This window comes from Takifugu rubripes, chromosome 21 (assembly GCF_901000725.2).
Source record: "Takifugu rubripes chromosome 21, fTakRub1.2, whole genome shotgun sequence".
In the NCBI taxonomy this organism is placed as follows: domain Eukaryota; kingdom Metazoa; phylum Chordata; class Actinopteri; order Tetraodontiformes; family Tetraodontidae; genus Takifugu; species Takifugu rubripes.
In genome coordinates, this window is record NC_042305.1 from 15,012,566 (window position 1) to 15,033,669 (window position 21,104).

General features: G+C 43.2%; 4 protein-coding genes across 7 annotated transcripts; 2 read left to right on the top strand and 2 right to left on the bottom strand.

Annotated features, from left to right (window-relative positions):
• Position 1: 1 nt before the first annotated feature.
• Positions 2-5,196, bottom strand: prlrb (prolactin receptor b). Its single transcript, NM_001078625.1, is given in 9 exon segments — positions 2-1,156; positions 1,236-1,305; positions 1,398-1,494; positions 1,571-1,712; positions 1,838-2,001; positions 2,830-2,999; positions 3,519-3,651; positions 4,063-4,217; positions 5,086-5,196. Coding segments are annotated over 8 exon segments (1,533 nt in total). The 5' UTR covers positions 4,145-4,217; positions 5,086-5,196; the 3' UTR covers positions 2-481.
• A 2,220-nt stretch (positions 5,197-7,416) lies between these two features.
• malt1 (MALT paracaspase 1) lies at positions 7,417-14,226 on the top strand. 2 transcript variants are annotated; one of them, XM_011616007.2, is made up of 17 exons: positions 7,417-7,712; positions 8,336-8,502; positions 8,582-8,703; positions 8,779-8,926; positions 9,014-9,192; positions 9,791-9,887; positions 9,992-10,039; positions 10,705-10,728; positions 10,859-10,903; positions 11,073-11,276; positions 11,360-11,537; positions 11,666-11,737; positions 11,829-11,956; positions 12,062-12,211; positions 12,686-12,843; positions 12,923-13,048; positions 13,294-14,226. In XM_011616007.2, the coding sequence occupies exons 1-17, from the start codon at positions 7,564-7,566 to the stop codon at positions 13,807-13,809; spliced, it is 2,511 nt and encodes an 836-aa protein (XP_011614309.1). In that variant the 5' UTR covers positions 7,417-7,563; the 3' UTR covers positions 13,810-14,226. The 2 variants fall into 2 exon arrangements, with proteins under 2 accessions (XP_011614309.1, XP_011614310.1); XM_011616008.2 differs by lacking the exon at positions 9,992-10,039 and having other exon boundaries at positions 7,418-7,712.
• A 766-nt stretch (positions 14,227-14,992) lies between these two features.
• emb (embigin) lies at positions 14,993-18,341 on the top strand. Of its 3 annotated transcripts, none has more exons than XR_003886702.1 (10): positions 14,993-15,149; positions 15,430-15,507; positions 15,590-15,773; positions 16,221-16,303; positions 16,385-16,521; positions 16,836-16,997; positions 17,283-17,400; positions 17,483-17,513; positions 17,597-17,708; positions 17,804-18,341. XR_003886702.1 is itself a non-coding variant. In XM_029830037.1 (9 exons), exons 1-9 carry the CDS (start codon positions 15,008-15,010, stop codon positions 17,655-17,657), a joined length of 996 nt encoding a protein of 331 aa, XP_029685897.1. In that variant the 5' UTR covers positions 14,993-15,007; the 3' UTR covers positions 17,658-18,341. The 3 variants fall into 3 exon arrangements, 1 of the variants encoding a protein (XP_029685897.1); XR_003886703.1 differs by having other exon boundaries at positions 17,832-18,341; XM_029830037.1 differs by having other exon boundaries at positions 17,597-18,341.
• Positions 18,342-18,481: 140 nt separating this feature from the next.
• On the bottom strand, positions 18,482-20,656 carry mrps30 (mitochondrial ribosomal protein S30). Its single transcript, XM_003975114.3, has 5 exons — positions 20,026-20,656; positions 19,636-19,781; positions 19,368-19,473; positions 18,988-19,164; positions 18,482-18,857 (listed from the first exon to the last, which is right to left on the bottom strand). Exons 1-5 carry the CDS (start codon positions 20,612-20,614, stop codon positions 18,598-18,600), a joined length of 1,278 nt encoding a protein of 425 aa, XP_003975163.1. The 5' UTR covers positions 20,615-20,656; the 3' UTR covers positions 18,482-18,597.
• Positions 20,657-21,104: the final 448 nt, after the last annotated feature.

Genomic DNA, 21,104 nt, shown 5'->3' on the forward strand with positions numbered 1-21,104 from the left:
TTACATGAAAACATCTTTAAAAATCATATACATTTATCAACTTGTTAATACCTCCAAGGCAAAATGTGGCATGTGTGTGTGTGTGATTCCCTCAGGAGGACTTCAAAAATAATTTACTTATGAAGGAAGGACGACACCAGCGGTCTCCTTGACTGAATGGATCATCTGCTGCACTGGGAAAGGTCAGCTTATTTGCTGGATGTATTCACTGGTGGCGTGTGAGCCGTGCCACCTTGTTCCAATCGCCAGATCACAATGCTCTTAAGTGTGAACAGATGGCTGTTTTATCCAGCTAACCCTGGGACCACGGGTGTCCCACATGATCTGGCCAGTTTGGGCTTTATGTCATGATTAATGTTCAACTGGTTAGTTTGACAAACTGGTTGGTTACATAAGTTCAAGGAGGTCATAGGAGGCATGCAGGCCTCTAGTCTGAAGCTGTAGAATGGAAGAATGCCCCCTCAGGCCATAAAACAAGGCTTTACATTAGAGCCGTGTGAGGGACAGCATCTATATATCCACCATCGTTGAAGTCTGTGACCGCTTCCTCTCTCAGTGTGACCTCGGGAGGTTTTTTATTCTTGAGACGCTCACAGTCAGTGTAATATTTTTCTTGACAGGAAGTATGAACAGGCGTAGTTTCCAGAAACACCACACTGCCACCATTCACGTCTTTCACCCGGCTGTAGTCATCTGACAAGTTCTCTGCCTGTCCGCTGCTGAGCCTTCTTCCTGCACTGCTGTCTGCCTCTATGTGGTCCAGGTGTGGGCCGACATCCACGTAGCCGCCGATCGCGTGTGGGTTAAGAGTGCTTGTACAGTACAGCAGACTGTTTTCTGTTGGGTTTGAGGGAGCGGGATTTAAATGGGAACCTGTCTGCCCGTCCTCCGGCTGAGACTCAGTATTGGTGAAACTCTCCTCGGAGACAAACTTGTGGTTAGCGGTATGAGCCTTGACCTTCTCATGGTCCTGCAAGCACAGCAAGTCTTCACATTGAATCTCTGATCCTACGCAGTAGACGGAGGGAGGGAAGAAGTTTTTATTCCTGTCCATTTCTGTCACAATTAGGTACTCCTCCATGTGGTCCTTCCAGGTTGCCATAAGAGGGAAGTTCTGGTTGCTAAGCAGAGTGTTGAAGTCTTCAGATTGTCCATCCTGTAGGTTTGGCAGGAACAATTACAGCATTAAATGGGACGCATTTAAAACAAGATGAGAACAGAGCACAAAACCTTACTTTAAGATGTCGGAAATCAACTCCTCTTATCTTCGGACCGGGTACAGGGGGCAAAATGTGCCGTTTGATGCTGGGGAAGAAAAGAAAGTTCTGAGTCAGGACCTAACAGAAATATTAAAATGTAGAGGGTTTTTTTGTTTGGCTTTTTCAGGGTGCACATACTAGTTCCACTTCATGACCAGGATGCACATGGCTGCCATAAATGGGACCGCAAACAGCGTGGAAACAAAGATCCAAAAGGATTTTCCTCTCTGCAAAGCTGAAAAAAGAAATTCACACCACTGTGATCAAAAGGCAGAAACAGAAGTGGAGGCTTAAGATCATCTGATGCTCACAGTTAGGAACTTTTTTAAAGGCGGCCTCGCTCCACTCGCTCCAGGAGCCGTGGTCTAGTCTGCAGCGGACCTGGACCGCGTACACCACCCCCGGAGTGAGACTGTACAGGCTGAAGTGGGTTTGTTTGCCTGACAGGTATTCCTACAGTAAAACAAATATCAAATATTCACACTCAATCTATTGTCCAATCACAGAACCAGTTGACAGAGAAAACTACCTTGGACACTCAATCTATTCCACTCACATTCAAATCACTGGAAACTCACCCTCCACTTGCTGTTGTTTTCCTGTCTGACCCGCAGGCTGTATTTGAGAGTAATCCAGCCAGATCTGACATCTGTGTTATCAGGAGGTTCCCAGGATATATGAAGGTTTGGGATCTCATCCGACTCCACCAGCACGGTCACATTCTCGGGGGGATTTGGTTTCACTAGTGAGCACAAATGGGGCCACAGTGTCAACATCTCTGCACAATTCGTCATTTAAAAAACCTAAATTCTAAGAATATTTTCAAGCTAGTTGAGTGTGACGCATGCTTTAAGAGTTTACGTCAGTGGTTTCATTCAGGCTGTGTTTTAGCCCGAGTGTCATGTGTCAGAATTGACAGCAATCGGTCCAACTGATGGTAACATATTTACCATTAATGGATGATGTATTGATGTTTAACTGCAGACCTGTGGGGCAACCGTTTGGAAGACCAGAATTATCTGCACACATTTCTTTGTGGCAATCGCTCCGATCTCAGTCAGTTCAGGTGAGCTGGTAGTTGATTACAATGAGCTGTGCTTCAACCAGTAAAGAATTGCAGACCAGACAAAGGTGGAGATATAAGTTCTGCTGCTGAGAACCAGTTTCACACGAGGCATAAACCTGTCCTGCCTCATTCTCTCCACCGCATGCTCAGAAACTCTGACCGCCAATAAAACCACGGCAATCATTAGCCAGATCAATAGCGGCAGCGTGAAGTGATACCTCATCATCACTAGTTCAAAGTGTATTGGGACAAGTCCAATGTGACTATTTAACTCCGTGATTTCAAACAAGGCTGCAACAGGCAGATCATGTAAAAATATATTGGAATCTCTTTCTTCGTTGACACGGTCCGTTTGGAGTGCAAATTGAGCTTTAAAGGCGCAATAATTGCATTAGCGGTTCCTCTAAAATTTACATTTGCAGTTTCAGCTTCTTAAACGTAAAGGAGAGCAGTTTTTGACCTGTAGGTGGAACCAAACAAGTTAATCATCAGCTGCCAACCAACCAATTTCCATCACGTCGATCTTCAAGGGGTCCGAAGTGGCATTTCCGAGGGCGTTAAAGGCCACCACTATCAGGCTGTAGTCGACCCAGATGGACGTGTGGCTCTTGTCAAAAAAGCAGGAGTTGTTGCCTGCTGACTCGTAGTCGGGACACTCTTGCAGTCCCGTCAGTCTGTGTGGACACAAAACAAGACCTTTACTGACCAGGTCTGAGCAAACCCTGCTGGTTCTGCTCGCACAAAAACATAGGTCAACACAGTTAAACAGGGTAGCGGCACATAAAGGACTACAGGCCCATATACTCAATAAATGCTATGATTGAATAATAATCGTTTGTTCACTTGATCTATTGGTATCAGGATTATCCTTTTAGCCTCCGTCCACTGGAAGCCTCCATCTGTACATGGCTTTATGTCTCTTCGTACTTTTCCACCTGCTAGTTTATAACCCTGCAGTTAACTCACCCAAACAGCTTATAACTACTATATTTAGCATATATTCTGGTCATTTTATTCCTCCATAAATATATCTATTACATTTATTAACACGCAAGTGATTAAATCCATTCAGAACTAAAGAATAAAAATAGTTTCAGATGTCAAATTGACCTATTTCCGTTAAGTTAAAGATGAGGATTTGTATGGAATAAGAAAATAAATTCGAAGAATTGAACTTGGAGATGAATACTTGCCCTTCTCTGTCGTAATAGAGGCGGTGTGTGGTTGGCAGCCCTCCGTCAGAACCCGGCAGCCACCAGCAGGTAAAGGTCTCCTTCTCAGGGGACCTACAGCCGAGCAGTACAGGCGTCCCCGGTGGAGACATACCTGGCAACCACGACCGGCAAGCAACACGTGACGATTCATAGGGGGAAGCAGAAATAATGAACAAGTGGATGGGTTGACCTCAAAAGAACAAACAAGTGGAGGGTTCAGGAGGTGTATTTTTGCACGCAGAAACCCGTCTGCAGGAATATTAACTGTTGTTGTGTTGCTCCTTATCTGTGGAATCTCCCCAGAACAGGTCTTTAGGACGGTGGTGGGTGACTATGTGATATGAGGGGGTCACTCCGGCTTTTACATGTTTAAAAAAAAACCTTTTTTTTCCATTCTATGGTAGGCTGGAGACAATATTTCGAGAATCACAATGGTGATTTCTTGTAAGTGGATAACATTTTTCTGGGGAATACTTTTCCAAAATATAATATGAAAATATAATTATGTGAAATGTGAACTCACTGACGGACTCTCCGGCTGCAGACAGCAGCAGAAGCAGCACCAGCCGGGCGCCTCTTCCCATTCTGATCATGCCACGCGTCATGACGAAGGATATGACATCGCAGGCTGGTGGTTGAAAGACACAAGAGTGTGGTCTGGCTCTGTCTTGTTGCTACCTGAAACAAGGAGTCATAAAGGGAAAACACAGAGCACATACAATAAACCAGCACGGAGGGAACGTGAACAGTCAACACGGGCTGGACAACAGTCAAGCAAACTCCAATAAATCTGGCAAGCATTTAGTTGGTCCACCCAAACTCAGTGTGAGAAACAATAACAAGGTCGGCCTGGAGTCCTCAGGTCAAGGATACTGTAGCAGCAGATTTCTTCCTTATACACATTCAAATCTATAAAAACAAACCAATTTGACCCTCTTGCACCTGCCAGCTTTTTTGCCTCAGTCTCATGTTCGCAAGGTGAGGTTCATCGACTAACTGATTGATTGATTGATTGATTACAACTGAGGACTGAGGTCATATGTGACAATATCAGGTTATATACAGGATAGGCCAGGATAGTAATTTAATTTTACGTGCATATTCCATTTTTCGAATAAAAGCAATGTATGGAATCACAAGAATAATTGCATCGTTTGCAACAAACTTTACCTTAAATACTGAGGAGCATAGCAGTCACACCAAAGAATGTTGTTGCGTGAATAAACATGTAAATATGTAGCAGAAACTGGCATTCAATACTGAAGACGTCATATGAAGACTTCAGATTATAATAAAGACAAAAACACGCGCGTATTCTATTGCTAAAATTACACTTCTTCGCAAACCTACGTTAAAATAGTTGATGCAACTAAACAAACATTGCTGCCTTTATTTATTTCTATTATAATTTTGTTATTGTATTTTCACGAATGAAAGAGTCTTAGACTCTAAGAGCATTCCAGTGACATAAATGTATTTTGGCTTTAGTGACCAATTAAGCAGTATTAAGAGATTTAATAGTATTAGTATTAGTATTCACACTCACCTAGTGTAACCATTAAAGAGCTCTAAATTTCAGGAAGGCTGAAGCTCTTTGCAGGAGCCGAGTCTCTTCTCCGATGATTACTGTTGACTATTGAAGGATACTTGTGCACCTGAAAAAGGAGGAAGAGGAGCGTCCTTGGAGAACCCGATTGCAGAGATTGTATCTGAATCACAGTATCTCACTTATACACACTTTGCTGAAACCCATTCTTTTGCCCTCGTTTTCGGTTTATATTATCGGTACGCAAAGACTAGAGTTCTTCAATCTCTCTATATCACTATTAAAATATCCAACCGATTTAGTTAGTATGTATATTGTCGGCCGTCAACTAAAGAAGGGTTTTAACGTATTTACAAATGCAAGTAACTCATCTTACAATTTAAACAATCTTTGGCAGCCGGAGAGCGCGGTAGGTGTGTTTTTTCTTTACTGTCAAATATGACGAACGGGTGGTTTGATGAACTTATACACTAAGTGTATGGGGTTAAATAAGGGTATAAACTACACAGCCCCTTTCAAATTAATATTCGTTTTTATTAACTTATACTGTTTAGGTGTTCATGGAATTTTGTAGCTCTAGGATGGAACTACCGGGATGGAATTACTTGTGTGATCACACAAGAGGTGTGACATTTGATCAGGGAATTTTACACCCGACACAAACCAGCTTCCCTTCTTTTTGTTCAGGCTGTATCATGAGCGTCTGTGTGTTCCAGGTGATTTTTAATTATTTAGTGCAACATAACAAATTACAATTTGCCAAAAATGTTTTACAGGCAACTTTTTCGTAGTTCCTCAAGAATATTACTAGCAAAGTGAGGACATTTTGGCTGATCCTCGCAACTAACTGTTTGCATTAGGGTCAGAGTTAGGGGGTTAATTGGGATGGTTAAGGTGAGGGTCCTCACAAAGTCAGAAATGTGAGGGTATGTGTGGGTGTGTGTATGCATTTTGGTTTGTTCCCTCAACTCCTAAGGGTTAAAGGTTCAGGGAACTCTCCTGTCTCTCCTGAGCCCTCACAAAGATGCAAGTACAAACACTTGTGTGGTCACTGGTTTATATAAATGTTGATATTTTTCTACTATGACAGAGGATAAAAATGTGTTCTATTCAGACTTTCCTCTCATTTTCAACATGCAAATCTTAATTTTTCTATACGCTGAACAAAGCAGGCACATTCCAGGCAATTCCTTCAACAGTAACAAGATTAAACTTTATTAACCTCCACTTGAGGGTGTACACTATAATATGTTCGAAACAATAATGATTTATGGATGAAATGTGTCCGGTGCTGTTGGGTTCTGTAGGTTTTCATTCATTAACTCAGAATTGAACTATAGGAGACTTTATTGTTTATTGTAGCTAAATAAATGGGAAGTCTGTGATAGTTCAGTCTTTAACCCATGCTATGAGTCAACGTACGGTAGTTGCATTTATGCTACTGTCTGTCAGCATTTAGTGAAAGTTCTTCCCCTTTTTAATGTGAGCCTGAGGCTACCGGTGAATTAAGGCCACCTATTTGCAGCAAAGATTTTCACTCAGATGACCTAGTGATAGAGCACAAGTGCCCGTAGTTTTCCACTTCTCCGTCTTCCAGGGCCAAGCTGCAGACCTGCAGACCTGTAGACACAGACTATACAGATATAAGGATCACTTAGTCTGAAAGATTCTTTTCCTCACCTCACATTCAGTTAATTATTTAATTTCACCAGATGTTGTGCACATTATCTTCAACTGTCCATGAGTTAAGTCACAGTAATCAATCTGATAATAATGTGTTGACAGGACAGACAGCATATCCTTTTAAACAAGCCACACACACACCACAACACAATAAAAACGTTGATGGCTTGCATTTTAAAAACAATAAGGTAATCGTTCACTTAAGCTGCAAGCAATAGAGTACAGTAAAAGTAGATTATCCGGCTATAGTGAAAGAAATTCTGGTCACAAAACTTTGCAGTACGGTCTAGTTAATTTTTTTAGGACATTTTTTATATATATTTAATGAATCATTTAATATATTTACTTATCTAACAGATGCGAGTTTGTGTTTGAAAACCGTCATTCCTGCAGTTAATAAAACATCCAGATGAGGGCAGCCAAGTTCACTTTACCGTCCAGCCTCATTCACATCCCGTTATTGTTCTATAATTGAAAGTAAATAATTAAGAATAAGAATTTCGTGATTTTATTTAGTCTGATATTTTTGATACATATTTTTTAAATCACCAGCATACTTTTGTGCTTGAGAGTCCCAAACGTTATCGGCCAACATTTAAGAATCAAAAAGATTCGTTTTTGTCTGAGTGGAGAGTCATTTGTCGCCTAGACGATCTTTGTGCGGCGGAAACCGGTCCTAGGTGTGTCGCCTTTACCGCTGTCTGTCTTCCAGGAAATAGGCCGAACTTGTTGCAGGGTCTTTTTTCGCTAGGTTTGACTCTTCGGAACCTGCACGTCCATGGTCAGCCGTCCACCATGTCGGATGGTTTGGAGCGGTCCGTGAAGGTTAGCCTGTTGAAGGAGCCGGTTGTGCGGAGGCTCTGTGAGGTGTTGGATCAATCGAGCAATAAAGGATGGCGAAAACTTGGAGAGATAGTTGGCAATGACCGACGCTTCAAAGTCAGGTGAGATCGGGGTGTTTAGCAGTGAATATTACAGCATGACAGTCACAACAGGTGTTATCATTCTATCAAACATTCTATTCGCATCATCATTGTATTTGCAGTTTTATGGCTTTATTGATTGCATCATGGTCAGTGATTCCAAAGACTTCACCAACACTCTCAGCTGATTAACACCAAATGGATCACTTAAATCTTCTGGACCTGTAACTCTGCAAATACAGATTTGTCCACGATCACAGCAGTCAGTCTGAAAGGATGGAAGTCCAAGTTTTCCAGAGCCTCCTGCAGAATTGCATTCATACAAAATAATGATGTCACCCTTCCGATTCATAATGTGTTTGTTGTGATGAGCAGAGTTTGTTGTCCCTAAAACACAGCGTTTAGGCTTCTGGCCTAATCTTTTACCTGCTAATAAAAATACACTTGTTTGGATATAAGTGGTACCATAAGAGAGGCCGGTGAGTCTCAGGTAGGAATGAGGCAAGAATGACAAGTTCCTATTAAACATGCTTCTGTAAACTTGGAGAACACAAAGCAGTTCAATTACTTTTCTTTCTTCTTATGTCAGTTCATGCAGTTGATGCCAAAGTTAACTGGAATAATTCTCCCACTTTGTCTCACAGCCCAGACGACATGGAGATGTGCTCCCTGAAGGTGCTGCAGCCGGAAGGCAGCCCCAGCCGCACGCTCCTGAAGCTGATGGGGGAGCGGGGCTGTACCACGGGACACCTGATGGACTATCTCCAAACCGTGGGCAACGCCGAGGCTCTGCAGTGTCTGAAACCACCAGGTACACTCCCAATATCTGCACAAGGTTGATTCTTTTCTGTCTTAAACCTGGTCCAGAAAAGAGAATTCTCCCTGTGCAGCCTTACAGATTCTGGTTCAGCCCCAGTCTGTAGCGATCCTGTCAGGCCACAATTTGCGTCTCAGTTGCTACGCTGTGGGCAAATCTCCAGTGCAGTACCAGTGGTTCAAAGGCAAGGATGAGGTGAGCTCCGGTCAGCCTTTCAATAAGACAATTAAATCTTGTTTCTAAATATACATTTTCTTTTTACATCTGCAGGTGCATAACAGCACCTCCCCAGACCTGATGATAAGTCCAGTCTCTCTAAGAGACACTGGCTTTTACATCTGCAGAGTCAACTGTGGAGATGCTTTTGAATTCAGCCAGTGGGCTCAGGTTGACGTCCTGAACACCAACATGCCATGTGGTACCTTATCACAATATCTCAGTGTTTCCCCCCTAAGTACACGGTAAATCGAAAGCAATGACACCTCTGATGTCCCTCGCCCGCCAGGGCAGAGTTACCAGTCTGCAGGGGGTCGACTGAAGCTGGTGATCCAGCCTAAGTTGCAGCGGCTGCAGGTCGGGGAAAACCTGCAGCTTGAGTGCGGAGCTGTGGGACGACCAATCCCTCGGTACCAGTGGCACAGAAATGGAGTCCCGATTCCCAAAGCAACAAAGAGGAAACTGGTGGTGAGCAGATGGTTCTTTCGATAATATCTGTGAAGACTGTACAGCAGTTGGCAGCCATAAAACCCACCTGGGGAAACAGAATTCCCCCTCAAAGGTCCCGAACTCGGCTTTTTTTTTTTCTTTCTTTTGTTCTTGATGTAATGTGATGTTCTCTTCTGAAACATGATTAGTTTGTTGTTTGAGAAGAAGAAAAAAGGGCTTCCTGTCAGGAACTGTAAGGTGGAATGACTAAAAAAAACCCAGCTGTTTCCTGTCTGGTAGGTGTGCAGGTTGGTTATTGAGTCAGCGTTAGCGTCGTGATTGTGGTTGTCTTTTCCCCTGTCAGTCCAACAGTAGTTTAAAAAAAATCGATGTTTTAATTTGTAAAGTTTGGGGTGGCGTTAGTTTAGTTAGAAGAGTGTGCCACAATTTATTTAAACGCACAATGATGATGCTGACAAGACAAATATCAACGCTACAAAGAAGTGATTTCCTGTTAATGTTTTACTGATGTGACACTGTGGGGTTTGTGGGTAATGTGTCTTTAGCTCAACTTGGTTTTTTTTTAAATTCTTCTTAGGTTTGTGTTGTTAAGACGTGTTCTTGGGTCTCTCCTCAGATCCCCCACGCTATGCAGGAGCAGCATGGCCGGTATCGCTGTGAGATCAGCAGCAGCACTGAGAGGTTGTGGACCAATGAGGTCGACGTTGTGATAGGTACAGTGAACACCCTGCACTTTAGATTGTTACACTGTTAAAGCCGCTGTCCTGTGGTTCCGACTGAGGGATTGTTGTGTTTGCTGTGCTCTTGACTTAAAAAGCCCCGAGGATATGTGTCCAGATTTCAGGGGCAACGGAGTGCTCTGAAGGTATTGTGGCCTGGATGGTGCATGCAGTGTATGGACTGAAAAAAAACGTAGTTTTACCTGCATGAAAATGTTAGACCTATCTTTATTTAACATCTTTTTTGCTCTACAATTTCTCTTCTGCTTGAGTTTTTGAAATTGTTTTTGTGTTTGTGGGTGCTTTTCCTGGCAGATATCATCAGATATTTGGCACTGAATCAGCTGTCTGTGCATTTGGGGACTCTTGTTATTGTCAATACTCACTAAAGCTTTGTATTGGTATTAATCCATACTTTTGGAGTCATGATATTGAGGTGTGAAATGATACAAGACTAGACCGGGTTAACTGAAAGGTTCTGGGTTTGAATCCAGCTTGGGTCTTTCTGCCTGGAGTCTGCATGTTTTCCTTGTGTCTGTGTGTTTGTTTCTTTTTTTCCAGTTTTTATCTCACTATCTAAATACATGCATGTCAGATTGATTAGAGACTGTACAGTGTTGCCTCGCTGCGAGTGTGTGAGTGACTGATGTGTGTCGGACCTGCAGTCCTGCCTCTCATTTTATTAACAGCCCCGTAATTCAAATTAAGTAATTGGTGGATGGTAGTAAAATCTTTCATTTTAAAGCTCAATCATAATTCTTTGTGTAATGGACGTAAACTCAACTAGAACATTTGTATTCTTGATTTCCAGATGACATTTACGCCATCGGAGGGGGTAAGAGAGATATTTAATCCTGCCTCATAAATGCCTGTTTAAATATATTGTGTTTACATTTTCTGTGTGTGCGTGTGTCTGTGTGTCTGTGTGTCTGTGTGTGTGTGTGTGTGTGACTTTGCAAATTTAGGTCCCAGTGACTTTTTACTAAATAGTATTCCAGAACAACTTTATGGTAAGTGCAGACTATATTTAATTGGCAATAATGAACAGTTAATTTTACTATAATTGGGTTTTCATGACAACTTCAATCAGTGAATGTGTATTCCAGGGCATGAACGGGCTTTTTTATCGGTCCGGATTGTAACGGTTCTGCTTTCCACCTCTGCCTTGCATCATTCCAGCGACTGACAAGGTGGCCCTGCTGATCGGAAATCTGTCTTACCAGAACCACCCTCAGCTCAAGGCTCCCATGGTCGATGTATACGAACTCACCAACCTCCTGCGCCAGCTCAACTTCCAAGTGGTCTCACTGCTGGACCTCACAGAGTCCGAGATGAGGAACGCCGTCGACGAGTTCCTGCTGCTGCTTCACAAGGGGGTCTACGGTGGGTTCTGCATGGTTAGAAACATAGAATCATGCCCAATGTGTAAATTAAATTCATTTTCAGTCCTATTCTTCTCCCCTCAGGTCTGCTGTACTACGCCGGTCATGGATACGAGAACTACGGCAACAGTTTCATGGTTCCCGTGGATGCGCCGAACCCTTACCGCTCAGCAAACTGTTTATGTGTGCAGAGCATCCTTAAGCTGATGCAGGAGAAAGAGACGGGCCTCAACGTGTTTCTGCTGGACATGTGCAGGAAGAGGTGATTCGGCTCTTAAGTTCATTGTCCAATATGAGGTTTGGATTTGTGTCACCTCAGCAGTCACAGCAGTAAATTGAGCTTCATCTTTATTGTATGAGAAACTCATGCAGGATTCCCCCCCTTCCCAGGAATGTTCATGATGAGAGCACTCCGAACATCGTCCTGAGAGTTACAGCCAACATTGTCTTTGGCTACGCCACGTACGTGTTTACTGTCGGCTGTCATGCATGACATTTGCCCATTTTCTGTTCTGTAGAGCAAAAGTACTCTTTCTTCCTTTTTGCTGTTCAGATGCCAGGACGCTGAGGCCTTTGAGCTGAGCTCTACCGGCTTCACCAACGGGGTTTTTGTCAAGTTTTTGAAGAAAAGGCTGCTTGATGATGAGAAGATTACTGTGCTGCTGGACAGAGTTGCAGAGGGTGAAAAATAACGAGAGATACAGTTTCATTAGGGACAAAGCACCTGCTGTTACAGTATCATTGGGTATGTTATAACGTACTGAAAGTTTCATGTGTTGTGTGCAGACATGGGTCAGTTTGATGCTACAAAGGGAAAGCAGGCCCTGGAGATTCGCAGTAGTCTGTCGGAGAGGAGAGCGCTTACGGATCCTATTCTGCCCGGCAACAGTCCCAACATGGCTCACACTCTCAGCCGGCATTGGGCGAAGGCTCATGGTGAGTTTAATCCCTTTGAGTCAGAGTTGGTGTCATGTTTGTGAAATTGTGATTGTCTTTTTTTTCCCCTTTCAGCCCAGCAATAGTTATTATAATATATATAATAACTATTTTAATTTGGAAATCACTTTTTGTTTTTGTTAGAAGTATATGCCACAATTTCTTTATTTAAATGCACAGTGATAAGGCAGACAAGACAAATATCAGAACTGTGCATGTTGTTAATTTCCTACTGATGTAACAGTGGGATTATGGGTAGTGTAGTTTCAGCTCAGCTTTTTTTTTCTCACTAAGGTTAGTGTTTGAGTGTTTCCTGTAACAGTTCTTGGCCTTCAAAACAATGCCTATGACCTTGTTTTTACAATTTGCAACATTGTTAAACATTATGTGAATAATGTGTGAATCTATCAGTGGGGTTTTTTGGGGGTTTTTTTTGCTTAAAAGGAAGTTCATCGTGTCTTTGAATCTTTCCAGAGCTTCCAGAGAGCATGTGCCTGGACTTTGACTGTGGTGCTCAGATCAAGTTGGGCTTCGCTGCAGAGTTCTCCAATGTTCTTGTCATTTACACTCACATCATAAAGAAGCCTGAAGACATGTCCCTCTGCCAGGCTCACGTCACTGACTTCTCGCAGGTCAGCTTGCTGCACGAGCCACGATTAGATGTACGCATGTGTGCACTGTGCATGTTGCACATGTTATTTTTAATTGCAGGATGTGGATGTGGATCCTAAAGAGATGAACAGAGAGACCCCGGAGGAGACGGGGGTTTACTTCCTCTCCAGCAGTCTACCACAGCATTGTCTCTACACCAGAGTCGGAGCACTGCAGAAGCTCAAGGTCAGAAAGGAAAATTAGTGTGGTGCTTTACATAAATCAAGGAATATTCCATCTGCTCTGCAAAGGGGAGTGATTGTAAACCTGAAATCAGATCTAAATGTCATTTTAACTGGGGCCAGTTTGTGACATTGACACGCTTTGGAGAATAGTCAGCATCAATGCCAGCATTTAATCTGATTAAGTCTCACAAATTGTTTATTTTTATAAAACTGTTGATTCTTTTTTCCCGACATTTCCTGCAACAGGAGGAGCTGGCATTCACCCTTTGCCTTCAGGGCACCTTTGTCAGCATGGATGATGACACAGTTCACTGGACCAAAACGATCAACATTGGCAAACCGCTCATAGCTCGACTGGACCTGCACCGACACGTGCGACGAAACAGCTGCCTACAGACCTGCCTAATGCCCCACAGCCCCTCTCACAGCCCCTGCCACAGCCCCTGCCACAGCCCCTGCCACAGCCCAGGGCCGGAACATCGCCTCCACATTATTCCTGGACCGTACCAAGTCCAGGACTACGCCCGCCTCTCGCCTCAACACCACTACCTGGACGTGTACGAGCCTCTGCAGGGTGCCGTTGGTGGCTCTGGGGAGTCCTACTATGAAAACGTTAGCCAGCCTCAGTATGACCCTGCGTACGTATCTGCGGAGAAGCTTTCAAGCTCTTCCAGCAGGATGAGCATCCCTATAGAGACCACAGATGACATCAGTGAGCTGCAGACTGTGTTCATCAACAGTCTGCAGCTTCAACAACAGTAAAACTGCTGTCGGAGGTTTGACACGTCTAGATGGATTTTAAACGCTGCTCTCCCTGGTATAGGCTATAAGAGTTAAAAACAACAGCAATGTAATATTATATACACTGAGTTTTTACATTTTTAGAGAAACATATGTATTTCAGATGACTCTTGGACATTACACAATGGGGCACTTTTGGGAGGTGTGTTTTTTTAAAAGCATAAACATCCCCCACAAAATACAAAGAGATTAGATTTATTGGCCCGTTTTTATTTTTTTTAAAGCTGAATTTTATCCTGACTGTTGCCAAATATGAGCCAAGCACATGAATTTGAGCAGCTGCCTCTGGCTGGTGTTCAAGTTGATTTTCATGATCTGTCTGTAAGATACCGTGATCATTTAAATCTATAACAATAATCAATAAATAATAAATCATTCCATTGTGATGGGCTTTAAATTACTCTCAGGTTGGCAGTAATGGACTCTCTTGCCACCTCAAGGGAGCCTGTAGGGTCATTTACAATGTATATTTTACATTACAGCTTATTCCTCAGTCAACCATAACTACTACTGAGTTCAACTCGGCAAGTTTCCAAATCCTATTTTTCCCAAACACAGAAGGCTGGTTTGCGTCGAACATGATGGAACCCTTGTGAAGCAATAAGTGCACCAATGAGGAAATGCCCCCGAGGTCATGGTGGGTTATTAATTTCTCAAAATTATTAGATGCAGAAATAATCTGCACCTCTATTAAAAAAACAAAAGCCAGAATGTTGGTAGCACCAGGCAGGTAATCAGTGAGAATAAGACAATAGCATAATCTTGGATCCTGCTTCTGAAATCGATGCTGTGTGTTATCATTTCATCTAAATAATGTTCACTTTATTTCCAAGGATGGAAAGGTGGTTCAAGGTCAAGGTCACTGTGTTATCAACAGCTGTAAATATGAATCAACAGAACACAAACTAAGGAGTAAATAAACAACACTGCAGTCCACCACAATACTCACAGGGAAATGTGCTAAACATTGGATCATTTAGAGCATTGTGAAGGTTATTATCCATAAAGATCAGCCCTGCTCCGCCCCGGCGTTACATCAGTGGGACGGAGAGTGCGACATGAACTCCGCCTGACTGAATAATGGATGGAGAATCCACACACAAGACGCAGGGTGAGCTGACGCTACGTCACCGGTGAGGGAGGAAGGGCTGGTGAGACGATGCAGCAGGCAGAGAGGAGGGAGGTAAGGGAGAAAGCCGCCTGCAGTGCAGAGAGGAGCACACCTCTGATCATGGTCGCCTCCTGGAAGCAGCTCTTCTTTCACCTCCTCCTGCTCCTCTGCTGCAGACTCACCCAAACAAGTAAACCAATTTGGATTAATCTGTGTGTCTGTGAGAGATCGTGAGAATATGCTCACCCTAGGAAGTGAGAAGCATGTGGTTTCCTACTGCGTCATGTGTAGTTTAGCATTTTCAATTAGATTTTCTTCTGAAATTCATTCAGAAATTCTTTGCTTGTATAGAAGTGCCAACATATACAGGAAAATTGTTGTGATATCGTAGTATTAGCAACAAATCTGAATAATTAATATCAGTAATGTATTTTTTTCATCAGTATATTATACATGTGCTTTGCCATCAGAGTCTGCTGGACCCTCAGCTCCACCGGAGCCTCCCAGCAGTCCTCTGCCAACACTCTCAAAGAGAGTTGTCCTGAAAGGTAAAGGTTTTATTTTAAACCTCACTTTAGCAGATATGAGAACTGCTCCGCTTGGACCTGACCGACCCTCTACCACACACAGGTGACGTCTACATGGAGAGGGTTGAGGTGGTCAGTCCGGTTATCCTGGAACTGGAGTGCAATTGGACCGGTGATGCAGACAGGCATCCAAATGTAACTGGGTTCTGGAGTAAAGATGGGACAGAGATTGAGGAGAGCCGCCTCACAGTGCCGCTGAAGAATGAGCACTACCATCTCCAACGAAAGTAAGCGCCCACCCCCGCCCCCCCCTTCCCCATGCATAGTTTTTATTACTCATATTCTACGTATATTTAAATATGTTTCATTGCTTCACTTTGCAGGAATCTTTCTAGGCCATGAACGTGAGCTCGTGTCTAAGATCTTTAATAATTGATTGCAGAAATTAAATAGATGTATATTAGAATACCAGTTACTGTCCTCATGCACTTATGGATGCCGGTCTTTCCAGGGAACAATCCACTTTGCTTGTTGAAAAGAAAGTATTTAAACCTGAAATGTGCATTCTCTCTGCTACATACTGTCAAATCTTTCACACTGGAACTAGAAGCCTGAAACCAAATGCACTCAGCTGTGTTATCAGTTTTATTACTTAATTATCTGAAATAATATTGGAGAAAACTCAAGTCCTACTGATGCATGCATGCATGCCTGTTTCTGCCCCCTCCCCCCAGGTTTAACATCGTCAGTCAGGAAAACCTCGGAAACTACTCTTGCGTGTTTGGGGGCGATGCAAAAATCAACTTTGTCTTGGCAGGTAATGATCACCGGAGACAACCGGAGTAAGAGGGTCATAAATGCAAAAGCAAGGTTATACTTTTGCCCCATTGTCCATCAGCTCCACAGATGGGGGAGGTGCGAGATAAACCAATAGTCAGTTATGTGGGGGACACAGCTTTGATCACCTGTAAAATGGAGGACACGAAACCGCCGCCCACAACCTGGATCTGGTACAAGGCCAATGGAACAGAGAAGGTGTGTCAACAGCTCTCCGGGCTGCAGTTATCAACACGTCATTCTTTCTTCTTATTTACTGTGGAGAAACTGATTGCTTTTGTCTTGCTTTTGGCACTCTCAAAGGAAATAACTCAAACCTCAACTTCCCTTTTAATTTTAAACGTTTGTTTTCAGTTCTGTTAAATACAGCACACGAAAACAGAAATCACACTGAGACTATACAAGTGCATATGATAGAGCCAGCCCAGCAAGGAGGGAAGTGCATGTCCTCTTTATTGTGTACGTGTAGATCTGAAGGTGTGCAGACCTGAAGACTGACGTTTGTCCTACAGGAGCAGATTCTGGCAGCAACAGAGTCTCAGAGGCATGAAATCAAAAACCAAGAGAGGAAGACTCGGCTTGTGGTGCACAATCTGACAGAAGCTGACTCCGGGTCTTATTTCTGCAGCGCCGTTTATGCCATCAGCAGCACGCTGGGACACGTGGAGCTGAAGGTGAGAGCAACACAATTCTCCATGTTCTGCTGTAAAGATGTGCAGAAGATTTACCATCATTTTTAGACTAATGTCATGTTTCTGTGGGGGATAATAATTGGATTGTGTAATCAAAGGTTTTAATCAATATTTGGGGGCCACCTTTGCTTTTGTGTCCTTTATGGACTCCTGAGCTTTCTCAAAAAATAACTGACGGGAATAGATGGACCTCGGTAGCTAAAAGACCTCTTTAAATGAGCTTGAGATGAGGGTTTTTCTGCAGCTGTGTGTTACTGTGTCCTGAAGGTCATCACATTCTACGAGCCCCTGAAGCCCTTTATGGCCATCGTCATCGAGGTGACTGTGCTGGTCGCCGCCATTCTGCTCTACGAGAAGAGTCGCTCCAAGAAGACGTCCTCAGAGGGTATTTTAGTGTCACTCGAGCAAATTGTCCAACTGTGTGCACTTTGATCTAGTTTCATTTTAAGAATGTGTGTTATATTCAGGAAATGAGGACAACGACCAAGCCAACACACTGTGAGTGCCGGAACAACCTCTGACTTTCTAGACTTTTTAGATTTTTCTGATTTTCAACTAGTATATTTTTGTGTCTTACTCAGGACACCGGGAGAAAATGATGCATCTGAGTCCAACTCTTCAGTGAGACAGAGAAAAATGTGAAGGCTGGAGTCATCCACAAGATCCACGTTTCCTTTACTCGGCACATTTCAGGTTCAACTGGAAAGCGTTTACGCATGTCAACACTGAATTTATCATAGCTAGTACGATTAATCAAGCATCAGCAATAACCAGCATAATCCATACAGGTGATAACCAATACAGCTTTTTACACAGAAGACTGCTGATGATGTTTGCTGTGTCCACCCGGCTGGATTACATCATCCCTGAAAGGCTGCCTTAATGATTGAAGCTCTGGATTCACAGCCTGAAATCTGGACTAATGTGCTGTAGGAATTATTAATAGGGACAGAAAAGTGACCAAAATTCATAAAGACTCTCAATCATAGCTGCACACGTTACTATTATCCTTTCACTTCCTGTAAAAAACCCGTTGTACATCGTTACGCCCCAACTCCTTCAGTAGTTCCTAATCAGTGCCTTACCTCTGTGCCACCCGCCATGCTGCGTCATGTGATCTAACACCCCATCATCTCCGTCAAGATTCCACACAAAAGTTGAAGGTTGATGTGCAGATTATCTTTTTATCAGGATAAGCACTGATTATTAAATCTGCATGGGACTCAGTTCAGCTCAGTCGGTAGAACATGAAGGTCGTGTTCAAATCCGTCTCGGGACATTTGCTGCATGTCACCCCCCCCCCCCCCCCCCCCCCCTGATTAATGCCTCTATTCAATAAAGGCAAAAATATGACAAAGTCACTGCTGGTGTGCTTGTTTCATCTGGACTAACACCCTATACAATCATTTAAGAAGAGAAACAACGACTATATCAGCTTCATACTGACAAAGGAGTGGACAAACAGGTAAGTGCATAAACTTGAAGATCGTTTAATTCCTTTTCAACCCAACATCTCATTTACAAGTCTTCCTCATGCCTGCCATGTTGATTTGGAGCGTGCGTAGTAGAGACAGGAAGGGATCTACGGCTGGTTCAGTAGGAACTGAACCAAAAGCTTGAGGACGCCATCGTTCAGACCCACCACTTTGCCGTCCTCCACTCCATCATAGAGCTTCAGGCTCTCCGTGCCCCATATCAGATTTTTCCTGGGGTTGTCACTATCGGCCTCCACGGAGAGAGCCACTGTGTTGAGCTGGTAGCAGAAGAAAGAGAAATATTTTCCATCTGTGATCACAGCCTGGGACACGAAAGGCCGGGTTACATCCTCTCGATCCCAGAATCCTGTAGATTAAAACAGAAATACGTTATGTTACAACACATCTCTTGGAAGATACTGGCTATTGTTGCCGCAGGAACACATAAAACAATATTTTGTGTTACTGTACATAAGCTCAAGGCCCCCTGTACTCACCCTGGTACATGGCCTGAGCTCCTGTCCAGGCAAAGAGGCTGGCGATTCCATTAGCTCTCAGGAAAACCTCCACTTGATCAGACTGTTTAAGGCGCTCCATCCGGTCTCTGTGGTACCGGTCAGGTACCAGATGGAACTGAGTGTGCCCGTAGCGTGCTGGGTCTGGCAGCTTGGAGCCTGTTAATTTAACCAAGAGGATTTTCAGTCTCATCTCTTCGAGCCAGTATATTTATGAAACCAGGTGTATTTGTAATATGGAGCAAAATCTGGAAGTATTTTACAAAATCAGCAGTAATCAACAGTTATACCGGTACAGTGGCAAAAGACAAGCAGCAATAAAATTAATGAAAAGACAAAGTGGTCTCTTAGGAATGTATCACCTGTAAAAATGTTGTTGTCATATTGTCGTCTGAACAGAGGCAGCAGGTTGGGAGCATATGTGACCTCTGGAACTTCGGCTGCATACGAGTCCTCCAGTGGGGTAAACTTAAAAAATAAATTAGAAATAAACAGATAACAACAAATATTACATTTTTCTTTAGAATATTATCAAGTTCTGATGTGATGCTGAATGAACCTGACTGAATTCAAATGTTTGAATGAATGCGGTCTACTTTGTGAGACATTATTTATTATCTTTTTATTTACCTGTTTCAGTTGTTGGGGTATCCTGATTTGACTGTGCGGACAGTCGTCGATCTGGAACCTGGTCGGCTCTTGACGACCTTTCCGATGCCCCTTAGGGATGATCCTCTGTCCTCTCCTCCAGTAAAAATGGACTTGGGGATCAAAGTCTGAACAAAAATGAAACAATTTGTGCAAGCCAATCTAATCGCCACTTTAGAATCTTGCAGAAAACACAATAGTTTTGACTATTACCCGGTTGGACAAGAAATTAAAACAAGACGACTTGAATGCTTTTGATCAAAAGACTTCTGTCTACACTCAACATAGGCTTGTGCGTTATTATATAGTTGTACTACAATAACAACTCAAGGCAAAAGACATTAAACTGTTTCCAGCTCCTTGGAGCCATACCTAGGCTGCACAGGAGAAGCTGTGGATTGTATTTAGCCAGACTGTGGGTGAGTCCGGCCACCAAGTTTCTAAGGAGAGGTCCGAACGTCTGCTCTTGTGCCCTGAACAGGAAAGTTTTGCGTTTCTTCGTGTACCAGCGTTCCTGCAAGATGACATTGGTGACCAAGGAGCGGATGTCTGCAAAAGCCTCATCGCCAATCCCGGGTACTGTCGTTTGAACCGTCGTTTGTTCCGAGCCCCGTTCGTCCAGGCTGAATTTGTCCGGCAGACCAGGTATATACGCGGTCTTGGTAAAGTGCTGGTACCATCTGTCTGCGTTTCGTGCGAATGTCTGTGGGTACACCACAAATTTCATCCACTGGACACGAGTGATGAGGGAGAGTTTCTCCTCCACAGTAGACGCGCATATCTTCTTGATTTGTTCTTCAGCTTGTCGCCGTCTTGCGGATTTACTTTTAGCCGTAAGAGATGGGACGATGGGCGGATAGGCAGGCTCCTTGACCGATGCTTCTGTGTGAGCTTGTTTATGGTGTTTATATAGAGGCAGATTTCTGGAAAGAAGCAAGGGCAGCCTAGTGCGGGCCGCCATGTTTCAGCCTGTGACGTCTCCTTCTTCTTCTTCTGTTTCTTTTACATAGAATGCTACGTTAGCTAGAGTGCCCCCTATGGCCCATAAGAAAACAATAAGGTGTAACTTCAATATTTGATTAGATTTCTCTTTGGAGAAGAGAGAACTATGACCCTACAGTTTACTATATCGAGAAGATGACATGAATTATTCTCATGTAGTGTAATTAGTTTAATAATACATTTTAATGTTGTAAACATGGGATTTGAGCACATTGTTGTTCTTGAAGGTAGCCTTGCAATGACGAGTTACAGAATGCATTTGTGCCGAGGAGAAGTGTCGGACATTAAATACACAACACAACAGTATCTTCAATACAATAAAACCATTCGCTAATTGAAATTGTGGACTGTGACAAGCGTTGACTGAGGAGATAAATTTATAATACCAGTCATGAAATTTAACTTACAAACGCGCTGACTGTTTATTTAAAATTAAATGTTTCGGCTGT

Coding starts and splice junctions, on each gene's coding strand:
- malt1 (XM_011616007.2), top strand. CDS start 7,564: ATGTCGGATGGTTTGGAGCGGTCCGTGAAGGTTAGCCTGTTGAAGGAG. Junction 7,713..8,335: donor GACCGACGCTTCAAAGTCAG/GTGAGATCGGGG, acceptor TTTGTCTCACAG/CCCAGACGACATGGAGATGT. Junction 12,844..12,922: donor ACGTCACTGACTTCTCGCAG/GTCAGCTTGCTG, acceptor TTTTAATTGCAG/GATGTGGATGTGGATCCTAA.
- emb (XM_029830037.1), top strand. CDS start 15,008: ATGCAGCAGGCAGAGAGGAGGGAGGTAAGGGAGAAAGCCGCCTGCAGT. Junction 16,304..16,384: donor AATCAACTTTGTCTTGGCAG/GTAATGATCACC, acceptor ATTGTCCATCAG/CTCCACAGATGGGGGAGGTG. Junction 16,998..17,282: donor TGGGACACGTGGAGCTGAAG/GTGAGAGCAACA, acceptor TGTGTCCTGAAG/GTCATCACATTCTACGAGCC.
- mrps30 (XM_003975114.3), bottom strand. CDS start 20,614: ATGGCGGCCCGCACTAGGCTGCCCTTGCTTCTTTCCAGAAATCTGCCT. Junction 19,782..20,025: donor GCTTCTCCTGTGCAGCCTAG/GTATGGCTCCAA, acceptor ATTTTTGTTCAG/ACTTTGATCCCCAAGTCCAT. Junction 19,474..19,635: donor TACCCCAACAACTGAAACAG/GTAAATAAAAAG, acceptor TTATTTTTTAAG/TTTACCCCACTGGAGGACTC.